Genomic DNA, 25,161 nt, shown 5'->3' on the forward strand with positions numbered 1-25,161 from the left:
CACTAAACCTTCAACGAGGAAGATTTCCTCCAGGGATGGGAAGGAGCAGCAAATAAACTGCATAGGAGGAGAAAATTCCACCACAGTGGCAGCAGCAGCCACTGCAGGAAGCTCCCCTGATCCACAGCCTGCCTAGCACGTTGACCTCAGTGGGAAGGCGCAGCCCTAATCTAACCCATACGCCGAATGAGCTTCTGTGCGCTGCTGCTCGCCTCAGAGCTGCCCGGCCTCCATCCACTGCAAGACCGAGTAATGCAGGCAATACTTGTTTTTCATGTGTTGCTGCTATATGGAATTTACGGGTACAGGGAACTGCAGAACTAAGTAGTGAGGTGTTATTTGTGCTACAGTGGTTCCCGGCTCTCCCACCCACCCACGATCCCCCACAATTCCCAGCCGCCGCCACCTCAGCTGCCTGCGCCTCAGGAGCAGGGGCAGTGCTACCAGACCTGCCTCCTGCCGGCGGCCTGGGCACAGCTTGCTGCCCCCCGGATCACACAGGCACCCCTTCGCGAGGGGTGGGGAGGGAAGGGGCCTCTGAAGGGCCCCTGGTCAAAGTGTTGCTCGAGCTGACTGCCCAGCACCACCAGCGCTGGGCACCCCAGTGGCACAGTCAGATGAGGGTGTAGGCCCTCAATGGTGCCGTTTGCTGCCCTGTTTTGGGTTACCCTCTGACAGCCAGAGAAATCAAAGGGATCAGTTTGCATCTGGCTGGCTTTGTGGCATAGTTTTTATGGCCAGAATTAACATTTTCTGATTGTGTCCTGCTGGCATAATTTTACTAAGCATAGAGGTTGGGAACATTATGGTTCCGAGGCCAAGTGTCAATGTTCTCCGTTGTAGGCAAATGGGTGTAATGGTTTTCAGGTGCAACCTCCTTATGTTTTCTTGCCCTTGGCATAATCTGCTCCCTATGGCCATAGGTAAACTGAAAATCCTTCTTCCATCTTTTATATAGAGTCTACAAACATAGAATTTTTGTATTCTGTACACAGACGTCCCTCTTTTACCGCTGCTGCACACATTTAAATGTAAGTCTCCAGCATAACATTTGCACTGTCCTGCATATATGATTTCTTCCCCTCTAAAGTGTCAGAAATAATTCCTCCACCTCAGGAACACAGGCATATTACACAGCTCTGGACTTTTCAGCTTGACAAAAGTAATCTCCATGCTTATCCAAATGTTTCAGAGCTCTGTCAGCAAACAAAGAGTAATCTCCACAGCCCCCACCTTCCAGCCCCAAGGCATTAAGTTACATCTGTATCTAAAGTAGCAAAGCATTAGCATCAACATATTTACAGGGCATTCATTGGATCTCCCTCCAGCCGTTTGCAAACTTCCATTTGAAGCATTGTCCCTGTGGCTTGGACCAAGGAGTGGGTAACTGCTCGGGGGACACCTGCACCCCTGAAAAAGGAGGACATGTTCTCTCTTTTCTGTCTGCCCCCAGGCCTGTGACACACCACTAGTGCAGGAGGGCTGGGCAGGGCCTGAAATCCTAAACTGTCAGGAAGTTGCACTGCTGGCTTATCCGTGGCTACCAGGTGAGATGCCAGGGCAAGGGTATGTGAATGGTGGTATGCAGAGTCTATCACATGTTTGTGATTTGCTCCTCTCCCTGCCTTACCCTTGTCAGTGCCAGGCACAGGCAGCTGAGTGTCTGCCAGGCAGATTGTGCACGTGGTGCTTTCCCTAACAACTTCAAACACCGTTCCCAAGCATGTGCAAGAGCTTCTGCACCATATTCTCAGCTGTATCGCCCTAGGTGGGCTGCAGGTGTTTGGAGACAAGGCATATTGAAAGAAACATCTACATTTCATTTTTACTGTTTCTCTCCTCTTTTTGTCTGATGTCAAAGAGGAAAGAATGCAAAGATCAAAACACAGAAATCATAATATCAAGGCATGTTCATGCAACCATTTGGTCAAGCCTGGGATCTGTTGCTGGTCAAAATTCCATAATGTGTATGTTTGCAAACCAACATCAGACATAGGGAAGACATATGACCAATACAGAAGGCCACTATAAGAATTATCATGGTTAAAGTAAGGCAAGGGTTAAAATTACATTCCAGTTTAGTGGCTGGAGATGTTATTTACAACTCTGGAATAAAAATTTTAATTTATCATTTCAGATATCTTAAAGTGAGCAGTTTATGATGCAGAACTCCAAAATTGTAAGTAATTACATGTAATATGTTAATCTGGATGAGGAATTTTGCAGTACCCATAATTAAAGAGAGTGATAGAATGCTAAAGACTAACCTCTGACAGGGAAGCCTGCTACTGGAACCTGCGGAACCCAGTGGTGATCTGTCTCCTATGCACTTCAAAAACAATGACAGAAAGGCTACAGATTCTTGTCATGAAATCTTGCGCTACAAAAGTGCTTCCTGCAGCACACACTGCACTAACAAAAATCACATTTGTCAGTGCTTTGGAATGGGAATTAGCACTACAGTTACCAGAAAGAAAGCAATTGAGTATGCAAGAACACTGTATTTGAATAAACCACCAAGAAAAAAAGCAGTCTTCAGAAATACCAAAGATTCACCTAAATAGTCTCTTTTAGAAGCAAAAGAAGTGCTTTAGAAGACTTCATAAAAAATGCCTCATGGCAAGCTGACTTTGTGATTCAAATCAATGCAGAGGAGACTCAATTACTGGTAAGCTAAGCTGAGCCCCAGTTTGTTTTGACTTGTCTTGGGGTTCAGCATGTTGTCTGTGTGGACACCCCAACTCCTGGAATTGGAGGGTGAGCTAGAATAAACAACTGTGGGTTTCGGTCCCAAAAATGGAAGATGAACCCTACTGCATGCTGTGGATGGTAAATGTGCTCCCTGAGGTGAGGCTGAGGTAAGCAGTGGCTAAAACTCTAAAGTAGAAACGTCAAATCTGTTAAATACTTTTGCTGTCTGTGAACAGTGTATGTGACATGATGGCTTATGATGCAAATGTGACAATCCCACCTGCACCATCGAATTCCTGTGCCCTCACCCCAAACATGGGCTGCATCTGGGCTGCTCACTGTGGGTGATATCCATCCTGTGACATCTCCTGCATCAGCTGAAGGGGCCCTCCAAAATTTCCCAAGGCAAGGAGAGCCCTGGCTACTGCCTACTTCACTTGCATAGAGATACACACAGTATGCTGCTCTGAAAATGCAGTGTGCTTCACCTTTGCAGGTGATGGCAGAGAGCACACAGGCACCTAGCACTGAGCAGCCAAACCATCCTCACTCACTTGTCAGGTCCCTCAGAGACATACCCAGGAGTGGGAGTGCAGTGTGCAAGGCACTGTTACAGCCTCATAACTCTCCTGCCCTTGAGCCCTGAGCCTCTTGCGAGTCCAGCACAAAGAGAAAATGCTCATCTCAACATTTACAAGGAAGCAAACCAAATGCCTTCAACTTTTTAATGCACTTCAGCTTGGCCTTGTTAGTTGTGTGGTGCTGACATAAGGCACGTTTCTACAAAAAAATGTAATTTAAAAAAAAACAATAACCCTATCCTAATTAGTCTTCTTACATTTATTAAAGCCACTTTCTGAATAAATCGCATTTTAAGTGTGACAGAATGTCAGACTTTGGGTGAAAAACTTTAAATGAACCAAATACCTTGGAAAACTCAGTGATGACTTTTATGAGTCTTTGGGAATAAAAACGACTAAAACCTTTTTCCCTCTGCTATAAGCCAAAGTTCAAAAACTGGAGAAGGTCACTTTTAAACAGACACATTCCACCCAATCATCGTTTAGGTGAAACAAAATGTGCAAGTCATTGTAGATTTATGCAGTAGCCACCAATGAAATTCTATTCGATATAAATCAATGAAATTGGATCTATTCAGATTGATGGGGATAGGGGTCAGGGAAGCATGCCCATTCCTCAGCAGTCAAAGTGACAGATTGTGTAGGTTTTCCACAAATCTGAGGTGGTTTCTTAATTAGAAACATAAAGGAAGCGGATATACAAATCCCACTGGTATCCGGTGGAAATGAGAGGAGAATGCCAAATGATAAACCAATATTTATAGGGGATTGTTTCCAAGAATTTATTACATTGTTTTTCCACTTAATTACCCTGAACTGATCCTATAGAAATACTATAAAATATATAAATGTGCTCTTCTTTTAACAAAATACCAAAGTCCTGTTTAAAATGAGCTAATTAGTCTTACTAAATACATTTGAGATCTGCTGTGAAATCCCAAGGCTTAGTCTGCTCACAGCATAATCACCTTAGCTGACATCTCTCAATGGAAAAATCTAACCTTTATGGGGCACTGGGAAAGATGATCTCATATATTATTCCAACATCTACAAATCTCTAAGGCAACTGGTTCCATTTTTAGCATAAAATCATACATGTTGGATGATTTGTGGGGTTCATTATTTGCACTGAAGAAATTAATTGTGTGTTTTGCAAAAGAAGGAAGCAAACAGCAAGAAAACTGTTTGCCACAAAAATCACCTTGGCCTGGCTTTTTTAAGTAACTTTTTCTAAAAGAAATTTTTTGGGGAGACTGGCTTGAGATTTTTTTTCCTATCAGTATTCAGAATTAAACATGGGCAAGTATGTACCATTTCCTCTCAGTCATATCCTTAAACCAGATTCTCTTTTGATTTCAACTTTAAAAAATACATCTTGGGAAATTGCTGGAATCAACACCTACTTTGAAATCAGAAATAGTAGTGAGGTGCTACTATTCCAGATGAACAAAAGTAACAGTACATATGAAAACAGGCAAACACTGTGAGGCAGCAGAAGATAGAGTATATTTCCTGCAGAATGAAGTAGGGTCAGATATTTTTCCAAGTACTATTATTTTAAAAAATAATATGTTCTACAATAACACCTAAGAGTTTATTACTAGACCTGTCTCATTAAAATAAAATACCACCCTTCCTCCAGAAGAATTTATACCCAAATTCAGAAAAAACATTGAGCTTCATATGTCCTATTAAAATTCATAGGTTTGACAAGCTTAAACATATTTGCAAACCTCATCTTTTGAATTGAATTTAAAACAAAAGACAATGGCTTGATATAGATCAGCAAGGTAGCATAATATGAGGTATCGGTAGTTGGTGACACCTCACATTTGTCTAGTTTTCCATAGGCAGCAGGTAAAATGGAGATCAGCATATGGCTGTAAAGAATGGGGATGTGGATAGAGCCCTGCCCATGCTGCAGGACAGCAAGTGAGAGAGCTTGGCAGTATCTGTCTGAAAATCTGCCACGTGGGTAATGGAAGCTGGAGTTGATCCTTTATACTGAAGGATGGGCAGGATGAAAATTAGGTTTTGAAAGGTTTTAAGAACTGAGAGAAAGGAGCTTCTTTTTGAAGCAATAGAGAGAAGTGTCACGGTCAAAGCAACAAACCGGAAGGATGACCCATGCAGCAATATGCTTGATGGAAGCAAAGGGCAAGGCTACATTTATCATACCTCGAAAAAGTGTGCAGAGAAATCAAGTCTTGAGCCCATGAAAGCTACAGGGCAAGCTTTAGCCATGCACTTTGATAGGAAGGGTCTTGGAGAGGATGGGCAGTCTTCAACCCTTTTTTCTCTTTGAAAACTCACCCCTCTTTCCAGGTGTGAAACCTCTGAAAGATGTGGAGATGTGGGGAGGTGATACATCAGTTAGGTGGGGTGACAGCCATGAGGTACTGCTGCCTGCAAAAGTGATGATGCAGGGAAGTCTCAGAGTGTGGGAGGCTGCTTCCTGGTAGAAAGGGGACAAGATACCTCAGCTACCTACAGAGTCTCAGTGAACAGAACCAGGCTGCCACCAGAGAACTATTTCCCCAGATGCACATTTTTCTGTTGCTATTTTATTGCATAAAATGTGCAATAAAAGGAGTGTTTTCTGGCTTTGCACAGCACAGCTCATGTCAATGCAGCTGTACTCTGCCCCTCTCTCCTCCAAGAGGGTGCTCTCATCCTGCTCTTGGAACAGTTCCTTGGCTGACCTCTTTGGAGAAATGATGGTTATCATGGCCCAAATCATGCTAGAAAGTGTGCTACCAGTTACACAGTATCACTGCACAGCAGTGCCATGTTTTGTTTAGGTTACTAGGAGTCGTTCAGACTAATTTAGTTTACCAGACTAGTGCTACTTTGCTAGAGCCAACCTGAAAGCTTCCCTATGGCTGGGGAGAGTGGAGACCATGGAAGGAAACATGTAGAGGGAAGACTTTGCAAAACAAAGCTTCTGAACAAATCCCAAATTTAACTAACTCACATAATGTCAAGAAAGGCCTCCCCCATGGCATATGTGCTACTGGTTGGAAAAATCCTGCAAGGGCCAAATTTCTGGGTTAAGCTGTGGGCCTGGCTTTCCACCCACTGCAGGCCGTGGGGCTGACCAGATCCTTTTAACGTGTTCTATAACACTTCCTACATATTGATCAAACACCTTAGTACTCGGGAGAAACGTGAAAGCCCATCACCCATTTTACTGGGCAAATTAGGGCCAGATTGTTCCACAAAGCTGTATGCTCATTGCAAAAGTCCCACCTTAAAGCTCTCCTGATGATTAGTATTTATTATCTGCACCACAGTACAGCCTATGCACCCCAAGCCTCAGTGTATGAGGTGCTATATACAAAACCAGCACAGAAAGATGTTCCCATGCTGCAATGAGCTTATTCCGATCTGGCTGCTTAGCAATATTGAAATGTTTTGTTGAATATTAAGATTGAATAAACAGACAAGGTATGTGGCATGTACTCAAATATTTTTTAATGAAAATTTCTGACCCAAATGACCCTTGAAAGGTAGAAGCTGTCATTCCAAGAAATACATAGGGGGAGACGTCATCTTTTACAGTGCAGAATCTGACACACTTTCAAAATGCTGGCACCAAAGAGAGACCTGGGGACAATTTTTGGTGTAAAAATTAAGGAAAAGTGCCTAAATGCTGGAAGAAACAGGAAAGTTTACACCTTTTTGAGAATTTAAACTAATCTATGGTGCTTCAGGGAATTTTCCTTTAGAGTAAGTATTGTGTCTTCTATGGTGCTCTAGAGTACCTACAGCAGGGAATACCACTTTTGAGAAGCAAAATAAGCCTCATGACACAAATCCTACTCACCGCACTTAAGCAAACATTCTTCATATTGAATCCAATAGGACAACTTATTGAAAAGTAGAGAAGAGAATTTGGTCCATTATGTGGCTATCAGATTTAAATTACACCAATAACTGAGACTCATGGGGTATCAGTGACAGGAATACTGGACCCAGAGTGTATGATTACTCAATTACTCCAATGTCTGTTGGATGCTTAAAGGCTAAAACAATTTTGGGTTCCTTCCAGTCAGCGCATATCACTGTCAGCTCTTCAGACAGTTTACCTTTCCCAAGAAGCTTTTGCTTACCTTATCACCTTCCCAGATCTGCTGCCTGCATTCTCCAATTACTGCACTTAACTGTTACATATACTTTACACTTCATCTTTATCTGTTCCATTTTGGTGATGTGATATTAGGCAAACATCTTAAACTTACAGCACTGGGCTTTAAGTCACTGACATCTTAGATTTATTTTCCCCAAAGCTTTCAGTTTTAGCAGGAGCTCAGATGGAACACTGAGAAAGTGGAGCAGGGAGCCATAGATACAAATGTGAAAGCAGTGCAAGGCAAAAAGGGGCAAAAATCTTCAGTACTCTGGAGTTCTGACTCATGAAGGAGATCAAAAATTGAAAGTTGAAAAGGCAGCTGAAACATAAGATAATTCGAATCAAAAAGAAGAAATGTGTGAAGCAAGGGTTCTAATTAATGTAAGTTAAAAGAATCTATAAAAGATAATACATTAGCTGGCAATATTTATTATTACTATTGTTATTTCTATTTAAAAATCTTAAAGGAAAGTACCTATTCACAGAGTGAAATAGAAATATCAGTTTCCTCCATTAAACACTTTTATCTGATTTAGGTTTACCCTGCAGTACCACTACTTGAAATGCAATGCATCATTCAGGGAAATAACAGCCAAGACATAGAGTGCTCATAAAAGGGATATGCTTAATACTTAATATCAAAATCAAATGGGTTTGTTCGTTCTAATTTGCCCCATGGGTCTTACACTTGCTTCTGTGTGCTGATAAAATGAATCCATAACCAAGTGGCCTCTGCTTCCATCGATTACACATTTTGAGCACCAGTCATCACTTTTTACAAGTTCTCACTAATATTTTCCTTGGTATTTTGTTTCTCTGAACTCTTTTCTGCTCCAAAACTAAAGAAACAGTTTTGTAATGCAAATAAAAAAATTCAGCAAAGACAAATGAGATAAATTTATCACAGTTGATATATACAGAAAACTCATACACCAAAGAAGGGAAATACTAAGAAAATCAGCAGTGACTACAAAATAACCAAACTATTAAACTGCTTTTCTATTTTTTTCATATTAAAATACTGTTGTAACATGAGATCATAATGGATACATTGAAAATACTGTTTAAAGAAAGTGGGGTTTGCCACATTACTTCAGAATATTTCTTATCCTTACATTTCCAGGGCAAGGGCTGAGGCCTACAAAGCACACAAAACCCACAAAGGAGGGCTCGAAACCTAAATACCTCTTCAGAGCCAGGCTACAGTCAGAACCAGGGTTCTGAAAGAAACTTTACAGGCACTGAAGGCTCAGATTTAAAACCATCATTGGGTTACTGACATCTTCTTCAGGGAAGCACTTAAGCATTCACTTGACCACAAGCAAATGCTTAAACAGCGCTGACTCAAAAACTTGAGAAACTTTCTTTCTTGAGAGGGTACCATTGGCACTGCTGGTTACTTAACAGCTCTGTAAATAAGATTTTTGCTGGAGGTGACCCTATTTAAAATTAAAGGCATAAAATTTTAAAATATCAGTTCCAAGTCACACATACATACCCAACCCATCTGTACATAAACCAAAATCATATAAATTCATGGACTGCCTTTCCCAATAAGGCCGTATAAGCACACTCCATTATTCACAATTTAAGAAAAAAACCCTCTTTAGATAATTATGATAATCACTGATTTGAACTTTGCATAATTCAGAGCTAGTAACCCAAAACTGCCTCGAATTAGAAAAAAAAAATGGATGTGGTAGCAGTTAACATTAAGGTGGAATTCTTCTGATTGAACTATATATCTGGTAGTGTTTCAGATAATTAAACTGAGCTCTAAGTAATATGAAAGGGTACAGTTATGGTCAGTTTTTTATCTTCTAGCACTGCAGGGCTGTTGGGACTTGAAAATTATACACAGGCAGGTTTGGAATGGGTCCAAGGTAGACCACACCGGACTAAGTAACATCTGGTGTATACAGCTTAGGTTTTTTAAGAGTGTGTCTGGACAGCTGTAAAATAGAAATGACATATGTCTCTGACTAAAGGCTGTACGTAAAGCTGGCAGTGAGTTAACTGTATGTTACTTGGAAAGGTACTGTTCTCATCTCAAAGCTGGGTACAACCATCCTGGAACATGTGCAAAGACATTCCAGTTACTCTGTAAAGAATTTATTTTACATCAAGCGAATGAGAAATACTTGTAAAACCTTCATCTTTGACTAACAATTCCACTCTCTCTTTCATGTTTAACAAGTTGAAAATAAAACAAACACTTCTAAGACCTTGGTCCAGCCCCAGGACGTTACCAACACAGACAATATATAGATGACTAAGAAACTGTTAACATGGTATGAAGTGCTCCACAAAGCACCTTAGTGATGCAGTGCCTTGAGAGTTACTGTAACGATACTGTATAGGCAGGAAAGAGCATCTGACCTGGCACAAGGAAAATTCCCTAAAGAGGCTTCTCCATTTAAAAAGAGGTGGAAGGAAGAAAAGAGATGCACTAGGAAATTAAAGAATTACTGTGTTTGAGCACAAGTGAGGATTTTTTTTTTTAGAGAAACAACAAAATGGCATTTCATGATTTTAACAAAAACACCGAAAACCATTTTTCTATTATTTGACAAGCACATTTTTGTTGGGGAACAAAAAAAAGATTTGGGCAGAAAAAAACTGATCTTTGGTGAAACAAGTAAAAGGCAGAAAAGCAATTCTATCACTAAAATCATAGACTCTTTTTAACATAAGTTGTATACTTGGGTCATTTCAGATGTATATACAGTCAGTTTTACCATTCCTCAAGGATTGTTGCTCCTGGGAGTGACTACAAGACATATGCAGTGGGAAGGGACAGCCTACACCTCAGTTTTCCAAGGTAACTTCCACCTCACAGTACGTATGCTGAAACCTCAGACCTCACGACCAAGTGGTAGATTGGGTTTGGTTTTTAGTAGAAGCAGTTGAAATGCCTATTGATCAAATTTGTCTTGTCCGTACCAGGATGGGAACCCTGTCTGCTTTGGAGTGACAGCAAGAGCATTGCTGGTCTTTGACTGAGGAGCGTTCACTCCACCAAATTTCAGCATTTCATCATTTTGTTGCTCTGACTCAAAGTATGAACACAGTGTGGGATTAGGCTCTCAAGGACGGAGAGGTAGGGCAATGTGGCCCACACTGACCACTCTGCTTCTTCATTTGTAGGGAAAGGAAAAGAGGAGAGTTTCCTCTTAATTAGAATCACCATGAAAAAGATGTTTTTTCTTTATAATTACTCTCATAGCTGACCTAAATGAATGCTTGAGACAGTAAGAATAATATATTATTATATATAAATAAATAAATAATGAGTGAGATGGTGATGCCCCTGGGGAGCTTCTGCTGAGAGCAAACCTCTTCTGCTAATTTGGGTCCCCAGCTAAGTTCCAGCTGTGGTAACTAAGTCCAGTCAATAGTTCAGTTACAACTGGGTTACATATTTGTAACATGATAAGACATTATTAGTCCTTGAGACTATAAGATCTGAATCCTTTTTCTTCTTCTTTGTATGTAATACAATACATTTTTTCCAAAGGAATGACTGCATGCTGTCCTCTGTTGCAGCCTCCCACCCAGCATGGCGAAATGCTGGGCTGGGCAGGCTGGTCACACCCCATGAGGGCAGCTGCACACCAGCAACCTCAGCTGTCACTCCTGGCTGGCTGGAAGCTACTTTATGAAGGTTTGTGATGTGTTGTTTTCATAAAGAGTCATACTGTAAAACTCTGAGAGACACCCCAGGACAAAGCACCTGCAAAACTCACTTATTCCAGAAATATTTTTTTCATTTAACAGCATCTGAAACCATTAAGTCAGAAAATAATAGTGTTCCTGAAAGGAAAAAAAAAATAAGCCAAGCCATTTTCCTTCCAAAGTCTGAAACATAATTCCTAGGCTGTGAGTATCGCCAGTTTTTATCCCGCAATTACATTTTTGCTCGTTTTAAATCTAAATTTAATGCAAACTGCAACTGAGACTTTACGGCATATCAGCTCCATATTTAAAACTCAGTCACTAATTCCAATATGACAGATTTCTTACAATAGGCAAAATGGACCTTTAAAAGCAATGGTTTATATTAAAAAAGGGCTTAAAGGGCTAAGGAACTCTTTGCAATAGGAATGTTCATTGCGAAGGTAAAGCAGAGAGAAGTTAAAATGCAAGAGTTAGATATAGTGTGATTTTGTCTTCAGAGTAGAAGATTTCCTATGGAAACATGCCACTGCCCAGCAAAACATTTCAAGAGACCAAGGTAAAGTCCGAACAAAATTTTACTATGAAGAAACGAAATCTGGTAACAGGTCTAGTAGATGCTGAAATGACAACTGGGCAGTGCTGCCTTAGAACCACCAAGAGATAAAAAATTGCAGAGAGGTGAAGGACTGAAAGCATGAAAGACTGGGCACAAAAAACTTTCTGTTCAACAGTGTCACTTCAAGTTTTCATCTCAAAACTCTGCCTCACTGGAAGCCATATATGAAGCCAAACTTTATAAAATGGTTTGCAGCCATTTGGTGTGGGAGTTATTAACACCATAGCCATGCAGCATGCTGAGCAACAGGTTATTTGCTGGCATTATACTCTTGGTTCACCATCTTGAACTGTGCACTTATGCTGGATACTCTAAAATCAGTCTCAGACCAAAGTATTTCAGCAGAGATAGCAGCATCCACCATACCTCAGAGCTGCCCATCTGCCTGTTTCTACAGTGCCAATGCCATAAATGGCTTCCCTCCAAGCTTCCTTGGTGATGGCAACTAATTTGAGGGGGAAAATTAATCCCATATAAACCATCTAAAAGAAGGTCATGCTTTAAAATAATAACAGCTTATTATTTCACTACTTTTTCACTTTTACATGGAATACACTATTACGTGCAAATTTCTCACAGCTTTTCTTCTGCATCTGAAAATATTCTTCCTAATTTGAAATATAGAGAGCATAAAGGAGGTCCAGCCACAAAGCGAAATTCAGATAAGCTTCTAAGTAACACCAGAGACAGGGGTGGCTACACACTGACCTGTAATTCAGTAACAGCTTGATCAATTTTCATAAGGTCCAAATACCTAGAAGGTCAAGAAAAAGGCAAACATATTTTCTATAATAAATTTTGGAAGGAGTAAAAATAATGACATAAACCCGCATCCCTGGGTGACCTATAGGTGGATTCACTCAGGAGCTATACGATGCAGCTGTGGGCTACTGGAGGGAAAGCCAGCACTCCTCTACAGCGTAGGTCCAAGGCATGCCTGGACCCACTTATTCACCTGAACTTGCCTCACATCCTTGATGGGTGTACACAAACTAGAAGGCAACTTTTTTTTTTTTTTTGTGACTGAAGGTCAGGAGCAAAACCCCGGGGTCTCAGCAATGTGGGCCAAAGCATACACCACATGTACCCACTGCACATGGAAACAGTGTTACAGATAGGCAGGCGTCCCATGCTTCCAGGAACCCTTCATTTGCTGTCCATGGTAAGACATGTTTTAGATCATATCTCTAACCAGCTTGCATGGAGAAAATGTTTCCGTGTCTTAGTATTTTTCTAGTTTCTTCCTTGCAGTGCTCATCTCAGTGCTGCCATTGCTCTGCCTGACCACACCTTGGCTCCTCTTTACGTCCCACAAAGGAGAAGGCCAAACACGTCCCTCCAGAGCAGCAAAGGGCAGGGTCCCTGTCATTACAGATTTGCTCCTTCCCAAAAGACAGGAATGGCTGTTGCTACTCCCTACAGGAAGGATTGTAACTTTACCTGCAGAAAGTTACACATAACAAGTCACAGCTGAACCACAGCTACGGCTCCAGCACATACCTTCAGCCACCCTACCTGCTTAACCAAGACCTGTTTCAAGTCAACATAAACTGAGCTGAAACCCAGGCGATAGTTTACCCGATGCAATTAGAGCAGATTAGGTTTAATTTCCCATTTAGCTTACCAAGGTGAGTGGTCAGCACCACCAATACAGCCCCCTCCACTCATGAAGGAAGCACCTTGCTGCTGATTCTTTTCCCAGCTGTGGTTGGTGATTTTCTTGGCTGACCTGGCTGCTATATGAAAAATCTGATCAGATTACCAGGGTAGCTAATGTCCTTACTCAAAATCTGTACTGACAGTGGTTAATAACTCCATTTAAATAGCAGCCTTGCACATGAGTTTGCAAAAAGCTTTTCCTCTCTGCAAACTTGAATACCATGTTTTCAAACTAGGTACATGGAAAAATCATGCAGCAGGTGACACAATGAGAACCCAGCAACATCTCTGACTGACTTTTGCAGAAAGACTTTCCTTAGAATTGAAGCTTGCTACTCAATTCCTGCTAAAGCAATATTCCCAATAAAAAAGCACAGGACAGGAGGAGGAAGGTAATACAACACCAGAAATAACACATTGTAGAAGTTTATGGTTGCAGCAATAATTATACAACATTCACAAAGAAGGGATGAGGCTTAGCCTAGTTTCAGCCTAAAAAGCATTAGGCCTTTGCTACACTCCTGTTGAACCCCTCCAGTTCCCCCTCAATCCTCTGAGATACCATAGGCAGTCACAGAGAAACATCTCCAGCCCAGTGTGCAGTGTAAGGGCCACCACATGTTCCACATACTCTGCCAGGCCCCTCTGGGACATGTTACCCATTGGGTTTGCTTTTGAGTGTAGCAGAAGGCTGGCAGTCAAAAGTATTCTGGGTCTCTGAGCTTCACGAGTGCATGTGGGATTTGTCCAGCAGACAAAAACCTTCTGTACAACCTCACAACAAACAAGAGCAGCAAGTTTGGATATACTATACCTCATCAGGTAGATGGTTTATCAGGACTTAAAGCTGACTATACCTCATAAACATGTCCTTTCAAAGAGTCACTCATAAACTGGAAACAACACATCCTGCAAAGGGGAAAGTGTGGCTTACAGTTAACTTATTTATTCCTACCTAACATACTACAGACGTCCTGATTTTTACAGCATTACATGTTTTGAACCTTTTCAGTAAAGTGGAGGTTTCTCATTTCAGCCTAACTGCTGTTAATCTGTTCCAAATGTTAACATTGCAAATAAGGTCTGGTTACCATCTCTGCCCCAAGTTGATAATAGGAACAGAGCTGATCAGCATCTGGTTTAGTTCAGAGTACAACTTGCTGCCTAATGTTGCAGAATCTGGGTTGGAAGATTGTTGCATTTCATGAACACCACAAAAAAAATTAACTAACAACACTCACATGCAGTCATGTGTCATTATTTATTGCTCTATAGGCTTGCTAAAGATGGAATATCGCATTACTAATTTTGACAAATTCCAGCGCACATAAACAGGCCAAAACCTCTTAACATAAATTATACCAGAGCTGCCTAATGGCAATTTTTACAAAAAATCAGTCACTTACTTTCCAGACTTGTGATGGAAAAAAAGTTTAAAAATATGAAAAAAATGTTAGATCAGTTTCTTATTTTATCATGTACTTTAAACACTTGACTTGTTACGTGTCCCATTCATTGCAAGGTACTTGGCAGTGCAGCACTTTCAATATAGAGAAAACTATGATTATAAATTCAAATGGTCTCAGTCTGATTTAAAAAATATAAATTAGTATTTTAATGGAATATAATATTTGACCTAAAACTCACACCACCAAGTTCATGTTCAGATCAAAATAAAAACTCCTGCTGAGTTAAATCAGAGCTGAATCCAACTCTCCGTATACAGAATAATTAATCCCAGGATTAGCTGTGACCCCTCTACCATTCAGAACCACTTCTCATTTTTGCCTTCAAGCCCTTTCTATACTTCATTCCAAATTCCTTTACTTTGTGATCTATCATTTTGCAGCTGATCATATAAAAATTCTGCTTACAACATATTTCAAATACATTTCTCTTGTTAATCTAAATGGCAGATTATCTTTTATAAACTCAGTGAAGATCAAAAGCTCTTGACATGTATAGAAAATAAACCATGGATAATTAATAAAAGTTTTAGATTAGCCAGACATGCTAATTTATATCCATCATATTAGATTCATATTAAAGTTCAGTTTGAGCAGAAAAATTAATAACCATCTCAACTATTAAAAGACCATTTTTTAAAATGAATGTGTAGAATGCTTAAAACATCTGGAGCCAGTATAAAATATATATGAATTCTGCCAAATTTACCCTACACTTTTCTGTCACTCGGAGCACTGACTGGAATGACCCACCCGACATAAATTTCTTGTTACCTGTGAAAAATTACTGGACACCGAAATTACTTCTTTCCCCAGAAAATTTAGCTGGCTGATGAGCCAACTATTAATATAATATTTATGAAGCAGAATAAAACTGATAAGCACTGTATTAATTTCATAGCAACACCTATGAGCAGTGATTTTTTGGGCATGAGAGATTCCATTGATTTTATGTTTGAGAAATCTGAAGCAGAAAAAGCCTAAATTACTGAATTGCATCACGTTGCAGAGCCAAGCCAGTAACAAAACTCAGGGAGTGGGAGGCTGCTTCATGCTGGTCACAGAACTATACCATTCCCCACATTTGAGTGAGATTTTTTTGTCATTATATCAGATTGAGTAACTCCTCTTCCACTGCACAAGGGAAAATTAACTAATCAGAGATAATTTCCAGCAAACTTACCTATTTTCTGCATACGTATTTCACCAGAGAGATTTTAAACTACTTAGGGGGAGAGGAAAAAAGGAATAACCCCACACACTGAATGACTCGAGAGATAAGACATGTTACTAATAACACAAAGAACAGCATTTACAGGTGTCTTTTACAGAAAGATCAGCATAGTAAGGAAACTTACCTACTCAACCCTGCTAAAATCATATCAAAAACCAAAACCCACAAGCCTTAAGGAAGTAAGAAAAATGAAGCTATGTTTTAAGATCTGTCTTTGCTGCAATGGCATGCACCTTCCTTACAAGCTCCAGTTACATCATTTGACCTCTAAGCTGCGTTATGTGCTAAGTGAATTGATCTTTAAGAGCGTAAGATGCATCTGTATGTCTGAAAGATAGTTCACTTTATCCAAGGCCAGTTAACACTTCAGTAGTTTACTGATATATGAAGTTCACCATGAAAGAAAGGCGAAGTGTCAAAGTACAGTTTCTTGTCATCTTAAGCTTCCAAGAGAAGCTTGCTCCTATGGAGTTTTCCCATTATTGCAACTGTCTGTGGGCTAGAGACTTGACTCTGCAACATAATGGTTAGGTCACTTGCTGGGAATACATGAAACTCAAGTTCAAAGTCTCTCTCTTAATCAGGTAGACAACATAAATCCCCACCTCCTGCCACTCAGGGAAATGACTAAATCATTAGGTTACTGGCAATCCAGTGTGGAGTAAATCTTGTGGGTATGGCTTTTTCAGCAGTGAAAAGGTTTCTGTTTTTATTTTTATTATGGTACAAAAGCAGCAGTCAAACCTCAATTTTATTGTAAAACAAAATTCTTGCATTCTAGCCAGTCCTCAGTAATATCACTTTCCATTTAAATAGTCTTCTTCACTCACGGTGTTTGTGCTCCCCTCGCTCCCACCCCCATGGTGGCATTGAAGTGTTGGTCCCACAGATTCCTTTGGATCACTGGAGACACAACAGAAAACAGACATCCTCCTGACACTTTCAATTCCTCTGGCTCATTTACCTGAAAGGATCAGGAGTAAATGAACACAGCCAATATAGGGAAGTCTTCTGTTATTTCTTGTTCACTGCCAAAGAACACACCCTCAGGTCTCACCCACCACTGAAAAGGAAACAGGACAAAACAACAGGAAAACCACCACCCAGATGTCATCCCTGCGTCCTCATATGTGTCATGGTTGGCCACAGCACACAGACAGGAACCCTGCCCCAAAGAACCACTACAAAAGATGTAACTGGTGGGAGGCAACAGGCAAGAGACTGTGGGAATGGCTGAGGCATGAAGAAAAGAGACCACGAGGCTCCTCCAGGGCCCTGCAGAGCACAGACTTTGTTACATCTTCTCTAATTCAAGATCTTTAACCTCATTAACTCCGACTATTTCCAGTCTCTGTAGCCTTTCTTGCATTGATTTTGTTTAAAATGTTGATCTTACTGCATTAGTCGCCAGTCACTTTCATTGCTTTCTTGCTATGATTTTAGGTGCAGATGGCCATATATTAAAAGTCACTCTTCAGCTGCTTACAAACACAGAGCCAGGGCAATTCAGACAACTATCTGTTCTGCTTCCACTTAGGAACCTGGCAAATAAAGGACACAAAATAGAAGGAAAAAAAATTGGTGCCTAAATTTAAGAATCAAATCCATGTCTAAGCACTTAAGCACTTAAATACGTGGTCTGATTTTCAAAAAAAAATAGGAATCAAAAAAGTGCCAGCAAGGCCAACTGGGAGCCGATGACTTGGAGAATTCCATCCCTTATTTTGTTGCCTAAATAGCAATCCAGGAATAGGGCCCAGGAGCTCATTTTGAACAAAATATTTGTATGCATGCTGCCTAGAGCTGGAAGGAATAAATTGGATCATTGATCCCCTCTGAACTGGGAAATCACAGGAATTTTTTTAAAAAGCCCTGTTCATGTTATACAGGCATTCAGAAGACTGAATAGGACAGTTGGGCATTGAAAAGACATGAGAAAGACTGTTCTTATCCTGAAGGCAGATGTTAGAACACAGAAGGCCCAGGTGCTCTCAACCCAGAACCAGTGTAAGATACTGCTCCTTGCGCTGACCTCAGCCACCCAACAGCCTGTCAGGCTCAAATCCACCATAATTCACATTCTGTTATGTAGTTAGACAGCTGAAACACCGAACTTCCTTCACAGAGGGCTTTTTCTTCAGCAAACTTCACATTAAAAAAAAAAACAGTCTAAGGAAAAAGAGACATGCATCTCTCGCTAGGCTTCTCTATCCAATTCTCTCCCAAAGTGATGGTATCACATATTGATTTGTTCTCAAAGTTGCCTCCAAATGACCCCATCTACATCTCTGCTTTACTGAGAAGATGGTTTGTATGTGGAAAAGCCTTGATGTTCCTTGAAAAGACTCTGATAATAGGTGCAGCTGTTTCTTCCATATGGCTAATCAGACTCAGAATTACCTGAATATTGGAGCTTCCCAAGAGGAGTAAATTTTCCCTATTAGCAAAGGCTCCTTTCTATGTCTAGGCGGTGCCTACACTTAACTAAATCAAAGTTTACCTAAAAGCTTATTAGAGCTTTTGGCTCCATACAGATATCACATTTCTGGGAAGTTTTGATCAAAAAGCTTGGCATGACTACAATTACAATATTGTTACAAGTCACTAAATGTTATTGATATGCTTAAAACAGAGATTCTGTGTTCATTTTATATACAATTTATCTCAATTGCAGTCAGCAAGATTTCTCAGAGTTTTCATCCTCCCTTCGAATCTTTCAAAGGTATTTCCAGCTTACAATAAAGCCTGCTAATAATGGCCAAGCAGTCCGTTGAATAATCATTCAATTAAAAAAATAAAGCAATAACAACATTGATTTCAGAATAAAACAGACACAGAAGCTATTGACTTTAAATACACCTATTAATAATTTTTTATGGTTTTCATTCTTGATTCTAACTTAAACAGAATAAACTTCAGCAGCTGTCCAGGGAAAGAGATACAGTTCTACAGGGTAGTTTTCTTACACCACTGCCCACCTCGTGATCTATCCACATTTACACAGTTTTCAAAGTCTAAACTGAAACAAATATTCTTAGACGGGCAGTGACAGCTTTGAGTGTCATAGCTGTATTTAATGGAATAAAAAACACAGAGCAACTTGTCAGACACACCACTGTGTCAAGCTCAATTACCTAAATAAACAGAGGCAACGGTTAATTTTACTTGCTGCTCACTTTTTTGAAACTGCTTCAGTGTTGATTTTTGCAGTCTCTTCCCGAGAGGATTACATCTGCCTGGTCTAAAGTTTCACTTCCAAACATCATGTCCAAAACCTAAAAGCCTGCTACAGAAAAACTGTATAAATTTGGGAAAAGATCCTTCATTCTTTGGGGAAAATTAGCCTTGATCCTAAGAGGAACCTTATTTAAGCAAGCTCTGTCTGCGGCACAAGCTGTGCTTCTATTGCCAATGCAAACAGGTCGTGACCTGCCATGATGGAAGCCCACAAGGAACTTTTCCCAAGTGAGCAGTCCCTCTAAATGTGTCTTTCTCTGCTGGTAGCCTCTAAGTGGAAGCGTACGTGCTGCCCAAATGGTATGAGGAACCCTAACATTAACAAGGTCGCATTGAAAGCTGCTAAAATACACAAGGATGAGGAGAAAAACATTTTTGCACTACAATTTCAATTTTTTTTTTTAAACACAACCTTACACCTCTCATTATTTAGGCAATGCAAAAGTGCAGCACATTTTGTCACCTTCTCCAGAGCAGGGAGCTACTGGACCTCTGCTGGCTGATTCAAGCTGAAAAGGTGGTTCTTCCTCCCTCCAGTCATCCCTTTGACCTTGGATAACAGACCTCCCATCTGGAAGTGTTTTCCCAAAGTTACTCACTCCATGCTGTTTCACACACACACAAAAGAAAAGGCCCAGTGACTGCAGTCACCACGTCACCAAGAGTAACAGATCTTTCATACACTTGCACGTCACTCAGCACGGATCACATCCAACCTCGTCCATTCTTTGTCAAGCCTCCACAAAAGAGCTGAGCAGACTCTGGATATTTAACGGGACAGGTCTGAGGCAAAGGCTTACATGCTGACCTTTAGGTGTGCAATGAAGCCCATGATGTGCAAAACCTTCAGAACCAGGATCAATCCAACAAACTGATCCCTCACAAATCTGCACCCTCACCTCCACACCTATACCCACAGTGAAAATGCCACAGTATCACACCGGCAGGGATCTTCCGCAAGACTCCAGCTGTGCAGAGGCCCAGAGGAGAAAAGTAAAACAGAGGACAGGACAGTCTTTAGTAGGAGCAAAAACCTGCGGGGAGACTCGTGCCAAGGTGCAGCCCTACTGATGGCTGGTGGAGCTCAGGTGCTGTGCTGGGTCTCTGAGCACTGGCTCCTGAGCACTGACTCTGGAGGCTCTGGCTGTGCAGTCTTATTTAGCCTTTTTCAGCAGGAATGCTCACCTCTGGGATCCCAAGTGCAGGTGAATGGCATGTTCTTTGCAACTTGCCAGTGGAAGCCCTACTATTGCATGTGGGTTAAAAGGGCCTGTATGCTGCTTTCCAGCTCTTCTTCCTTCCCTGATAAGCACTGAAAGGATTGTACTGCTTGCTATAGGGGACTTCCTCCACAGAGAGCAAAATAAATTCACCTGTGAAGTGCACTGATAAAGGCTTTCCATTCCACATTCAGCAGCTGAAAAACAACTTTACCAGAGGTGAGTCTGGGGGGTTGGTTTTCTTTAGTTTTGTTTTGGGTTTTGTTTTGTTTTTTGGGTTTTATTTTTGGTTTGCTGTTTATTTTTAAGAGGCAGGTAGATTAATGAGCCATTTATTTCTGAAAGCTAGTCTCTGGCTGAATCTAACTTCCAATTGGTGCCTATCAAGAGGATCTCTAAGCTTCCAGAGTCATTCCAGAGAAGACTTATGACTATTTCAAGTACTTTATTCTCCACATAGACTCAAGTATCTGTAGTTAAGCAACAGTTAGTCCTAAAATTCTATTCATGCACTGAACAATGGAAGTACTAAGCAATATTTTGAAGCACATTAAGTAGTATTAATTTTCTAGACAAAACCACACTCCAGAACTGTTCTAATGCTCCTCCACTCTGACACCAACTTAAGGGAGGGTGGGAGTAGTCCTTTCCTGCATACAGGGGTACGTGCACATCACATAGCACCATTTCACTGGAATCTGCATGGTTTAGATTTTAATGGAGTGTTGGTTTTAGAGTTGAATATACAGAAGCTCTTGAGTTACAAAAAGAATTATTATTGCAAACCTGACTGCAGCTACAGTTGGTGTTCTTGGAAGATGAGAGTGCAAGTAACAAGAAGCTAAGAAATTCATGCCAGTAAGTCAAGTTTAATTTGCTTTCCTTTTCCCCTCCCTTCTAAGGCTGGCTGAAATACAAGTTCCACTGTAAATGCAGTGACTAGCAAACATGGATGCCATTAAAAATACAGCACTGCCAAGAGGAAGTCCTCCGTTGACTAATAACAGAGTTTCCAATAGCAACTGCAAGATATTCTGGGCACTGATCTAAAGAGATTTAGGGATATATTCTAAACAAGATGTGCTTTTTGCAGCTACATAATATGAATTGTATAACATTTGGACAAAATGTTTTTAAGTCACCAGTAACTTGCATCACAAGGGCAGAATCTGAGGTTTTGGTGGCTCTTCAATGACCTTTACTTCATTGGGTAACACTAAGCTCATGCTATCAAGCCCATTATGAAAGTACGGTCAAAAAAATAAAGACACAAGTCCTCGCTAGACAGTCTGGCATTGCAAAGGTCCCAAGTTTTTGCTGTCAACTGAAACAATATGAAAACATAGCCTTTTATTTTGGAATGAGGAGACTGCATGCTTGATAATAAATTTTTTGTGTAGCATTTGTCACTGTCAGAGCACAATACAAAAATATAATCAAGTTCATTTGTTAATTAAGTAACCCATTCTTTGAAAACCTATTTTTTAATGCAACACAGTGTCAGTGACATTACAAAATGGTTTACTAGAACTGGAAAATTACTTTTATAAAAATCATATTATATCACAACTTCCCTTCTCAGCAAGCTCCTTGCTTGCTGAGACTGCATGGCATTTCATACAGTTATTTCCTATGCAGACAGAAGCTAATTATTTTTTTTAATTTGAATATGGAAAAGACCCTCAACTTCCACTGCTTCAATTATATAATTGTATCAGAGACTGCCCACGCATTTTCATAGGAGTAATTTATTTTACCTTTGAAGTAAACTTGAATTTGTCAGAAATATTAGCAAGGTCAACTTGTAAGCTCTACTATCTGGAAATTATGCCAAAATACACTCACAAATCAGAGTGCTAAACAGTAATTTCAAAAGATGATAAGCAGTAGTGAAAAGGTTCTAAGCAGCCAAATGACATGAAATTTTTCATCAAATCACTGAAAATAAGAAACAGAACAAATTTTCTTACAGAGAAACTGATATATTACATAACCAAGTCTGACATTGTTATATTAAAAGTTGCCTCTGAATAAAACATGTACAACACATTCCAGCAGCACAGATGCCAGCTACACAAAAATACTGCACTGCTGTTTTTTAATACCTTGGAGGTAAAATGTTATGCACTGCTTCAGTCTTCAGTACAGCTTCACACCATTTTTAATTTTATAATGCAACCAAGTTACATGTGATGTAGGTAAAAGAGAAAAAAAACACCTATGAGGGCCTAAAACTCTAGATGGCACACTCCTACAGTCAAAGACTACAAGTCTGAAAAGAAATACACAGGCTTACATATATTTCCTTGGTTTTCCACCCAAAATATATATAATCTAGCCACAAATACTGTTCTCAGATCTGTTTGTGAATTATTATTATAAAAGGATCTGCACTATTCCCGCAGGTTAGAATTGGATGATTTAACATAATACTATGCAGTATTTGCAGTTTTGTATTTCAACAGTAGTGAATTAGGTTAATTTAAAATTCCACATAGAATTAATTCCCATGGCATAGCACCCATCCTGTCACACTATCATACTCCAACCTACTTTATGGACAACAGGAGTGAGATCTTAGGTGTTTCTTAAAGGCTCAGTCTCAGGCAACAACCAGGTCAGTTACACACATTTCCAAGCTTTGAACTAACAAAGAAAGTTTTTGTTGCCGCTTTAAGAAGGAGCTCAGCTTTGCTTCACTACATCGAGTCCAGGATCAAAAAAAGAACATTTTGGTATAGCCTTTAACCTACCCATCTATATAGAGTAGGCAGTATAAAATCTAAAAGTCAAATCATGATGGTGACAGTCATGAAAACTACATTGCAATATTTTTATTAGAATTTGCCGAGGGTATGTTGCTGCTGTTATGCAATCTTACTGAAGCTGTAATAAATGAGATGATAGCTGTGCGACTGAATTGCCACATTACACATCTGAACAACATCCAGAATGATCAGAACTGCAAAATGCATGAATTAGGGTGTTTGACTAATTATCTGAGTAAATAAACCAGTGCCTAAAGACAAACACAGTATGGATTTACAGTGTGCTAGATGCTACATGCTGACGGTGTGACAAACGTGATCCTCCCGTCAGTACAAGGCAGTTGAACAAGCTGTCTCATCTCAGCCTGGCAGTGCAGTTCCCCCTGGTTACTGTGGAGATAATGCACCAGCTACCCCACAGTGAAGGGTGCCCAGACCGCAGGCACAGAATGAGTACAGACAAGCACATGCAGACTTGCATTCAGGTGGTTTTGAAATTCATGATGTGGAACATATGTGCAACAAAGGACACGGAGAAGGAATAAAAAAAGTGCATATGCATATACTGAGTGGAGAATTACATGGACATGGAAGCATTTGCCCATAAAACCACAGAGAAAAATGTCTTTGGCCATAAGCCAGTACAAGAGCATCTCTGGAGCCAAGTACACAAGCAAGTTTTCTCCTTTTCTACAGTACTGGATATCAACTCATTAAGAAAACCGTTAACATCAACTTTTTTTTTCTCTACTATACTGTACTCATAATCACTCCTTGCTGTATGGTAAACATTTTCCAGAAAATGCATATCAGTAGCATGCTTTTACTCTTAAATATGCAAACAAGACGAAAGTGTTTAACATATGTTATTAATCTACATATATAAATCATAATTTCCATTTGCAAGACCAATAAATCACTATTTTTTTAAATCATTTAACAAGTTTATTTCTACAAATTATGGCTTAGAAGCAGGTACTGTAGGTACAAAAAATCTGAAGAAAATGATGTGCAGCATGTAATTTCTTTATGTTTTCTATGTGGATAAAGTTATTCATTTCAGTGGGTATTCATCATATTTCTTATAGCAGCAATAAATAGGCATTTTACTTTTCATAAAATGTTATCTTATATAGGACGTTAATCAATACAAAATTAACTTTTAACAGCACTACAGTAACATAACCCACAGGTTGAGCATGGTATTGAAAAATTTCATATTGGATCTCTGTGCCAAACTAAGACTGAGTGATTTGCAGGGTCTCCAACATGTCTTCCACTGCCTTCAAAGAGTATTTAGTTTCTTTCTTACTGCGACCTGCAAACTAAACAAGAAAGAAAGGATTGCTATAAGTCATACATCAGAAATTCTGTGCACAGATCCTGTGAAAATAACAGTTCCAAACATGAAATATAACAAATTAACTCTATTCATTACAAACTTTAGAGGACAGCACTAAAACTCAGAATTTTTACCACAATACAAGCTACATCACCATCCTTCTGTGAAGCAATGAAAAATTACTTAATAGTAGAACTCAATTTCACTAATTTGCTCTGATTTTGAATATTCTGCGCTAATACTCCACTTTGAAATTTAACATTTATCTGAACAGAGATCTTCATGTTGTTTTGTTTGCTCTCTAAACTTCAACATACATTTTATTTCAGACTTATTTTTATGCAATCCAAATTAGATTATATTAATAATTTAAATAATAGCAAGACTTAGACTTGTTATTAAAGCCAGTCTTTTTTCTATTTTTGTTATAGCTAGTCAGAGAAAACTTCTACTTATCAAAATCTACTATAAAATAGTCCAGACAACATATAATTATATTTTGTGGTTCAAAGTAACTGTAAGTGATGACCTTGTAGT

The 25,161-nt window shown here is 39.8% G+C and overlaps 1 protein-coding gene and 1 long non-coding RNA gene across 3 annotated transcripts in view; one reads left to right on the forward strand and one right to left on the reverse strand.

Moving 5' to 3' along the window:
• Positions 1–410: 410 nt before the first annotated feature.
• Positions 411–23,222, forward strand: LOC135410219 (uncharacterized). The gene is made up of 2 exons (XR_010428556.1): positions 411–1,547; positions 2,138–23,222. It is a non-coding gene; the product is annotated as an uncharacterized LOC135410219 (long non-coding RNA).
• Positions 23,223–23,333: 111 nt separating this feature from the next.
• The window catches only part of EMC2 (ER membrane protein complex subunit 2), a 38,012-nt gene continuing 36,184 nt past the window's right edge, over positions 23,334–25,161 (reverse strand). For both annotated transcript variants that reach the window (XM_064646689.1, XM_064646697.1), the window contains exon 11: positions 23,334–24,607. In XM_064646689.1, coding sequence (XP_064502759.1) covers positions 24,521–24,607 — 87 coding nt within the window. In that variant the 3' untranslated portion in view covers positions 23,334–24,520. The remainder of the gene's footprint in view (positions 24,608–25,161) is intronic.

This window comes from Pseudopipra pipra, chromosome 1 (assembly GCF_036250125.1).
Source record: "Pseudopipra pipra isolate bDixPip1 chromosome 1, bDixPip1.hap1, whole genome shotgun sequence".
Classification (NCBI taxonomy): Eukaryota; Metazoa; Chordata; class Aves; order Passeriformes; family Pipridae; genus Pseudopipra; species Pseudopipra pipra.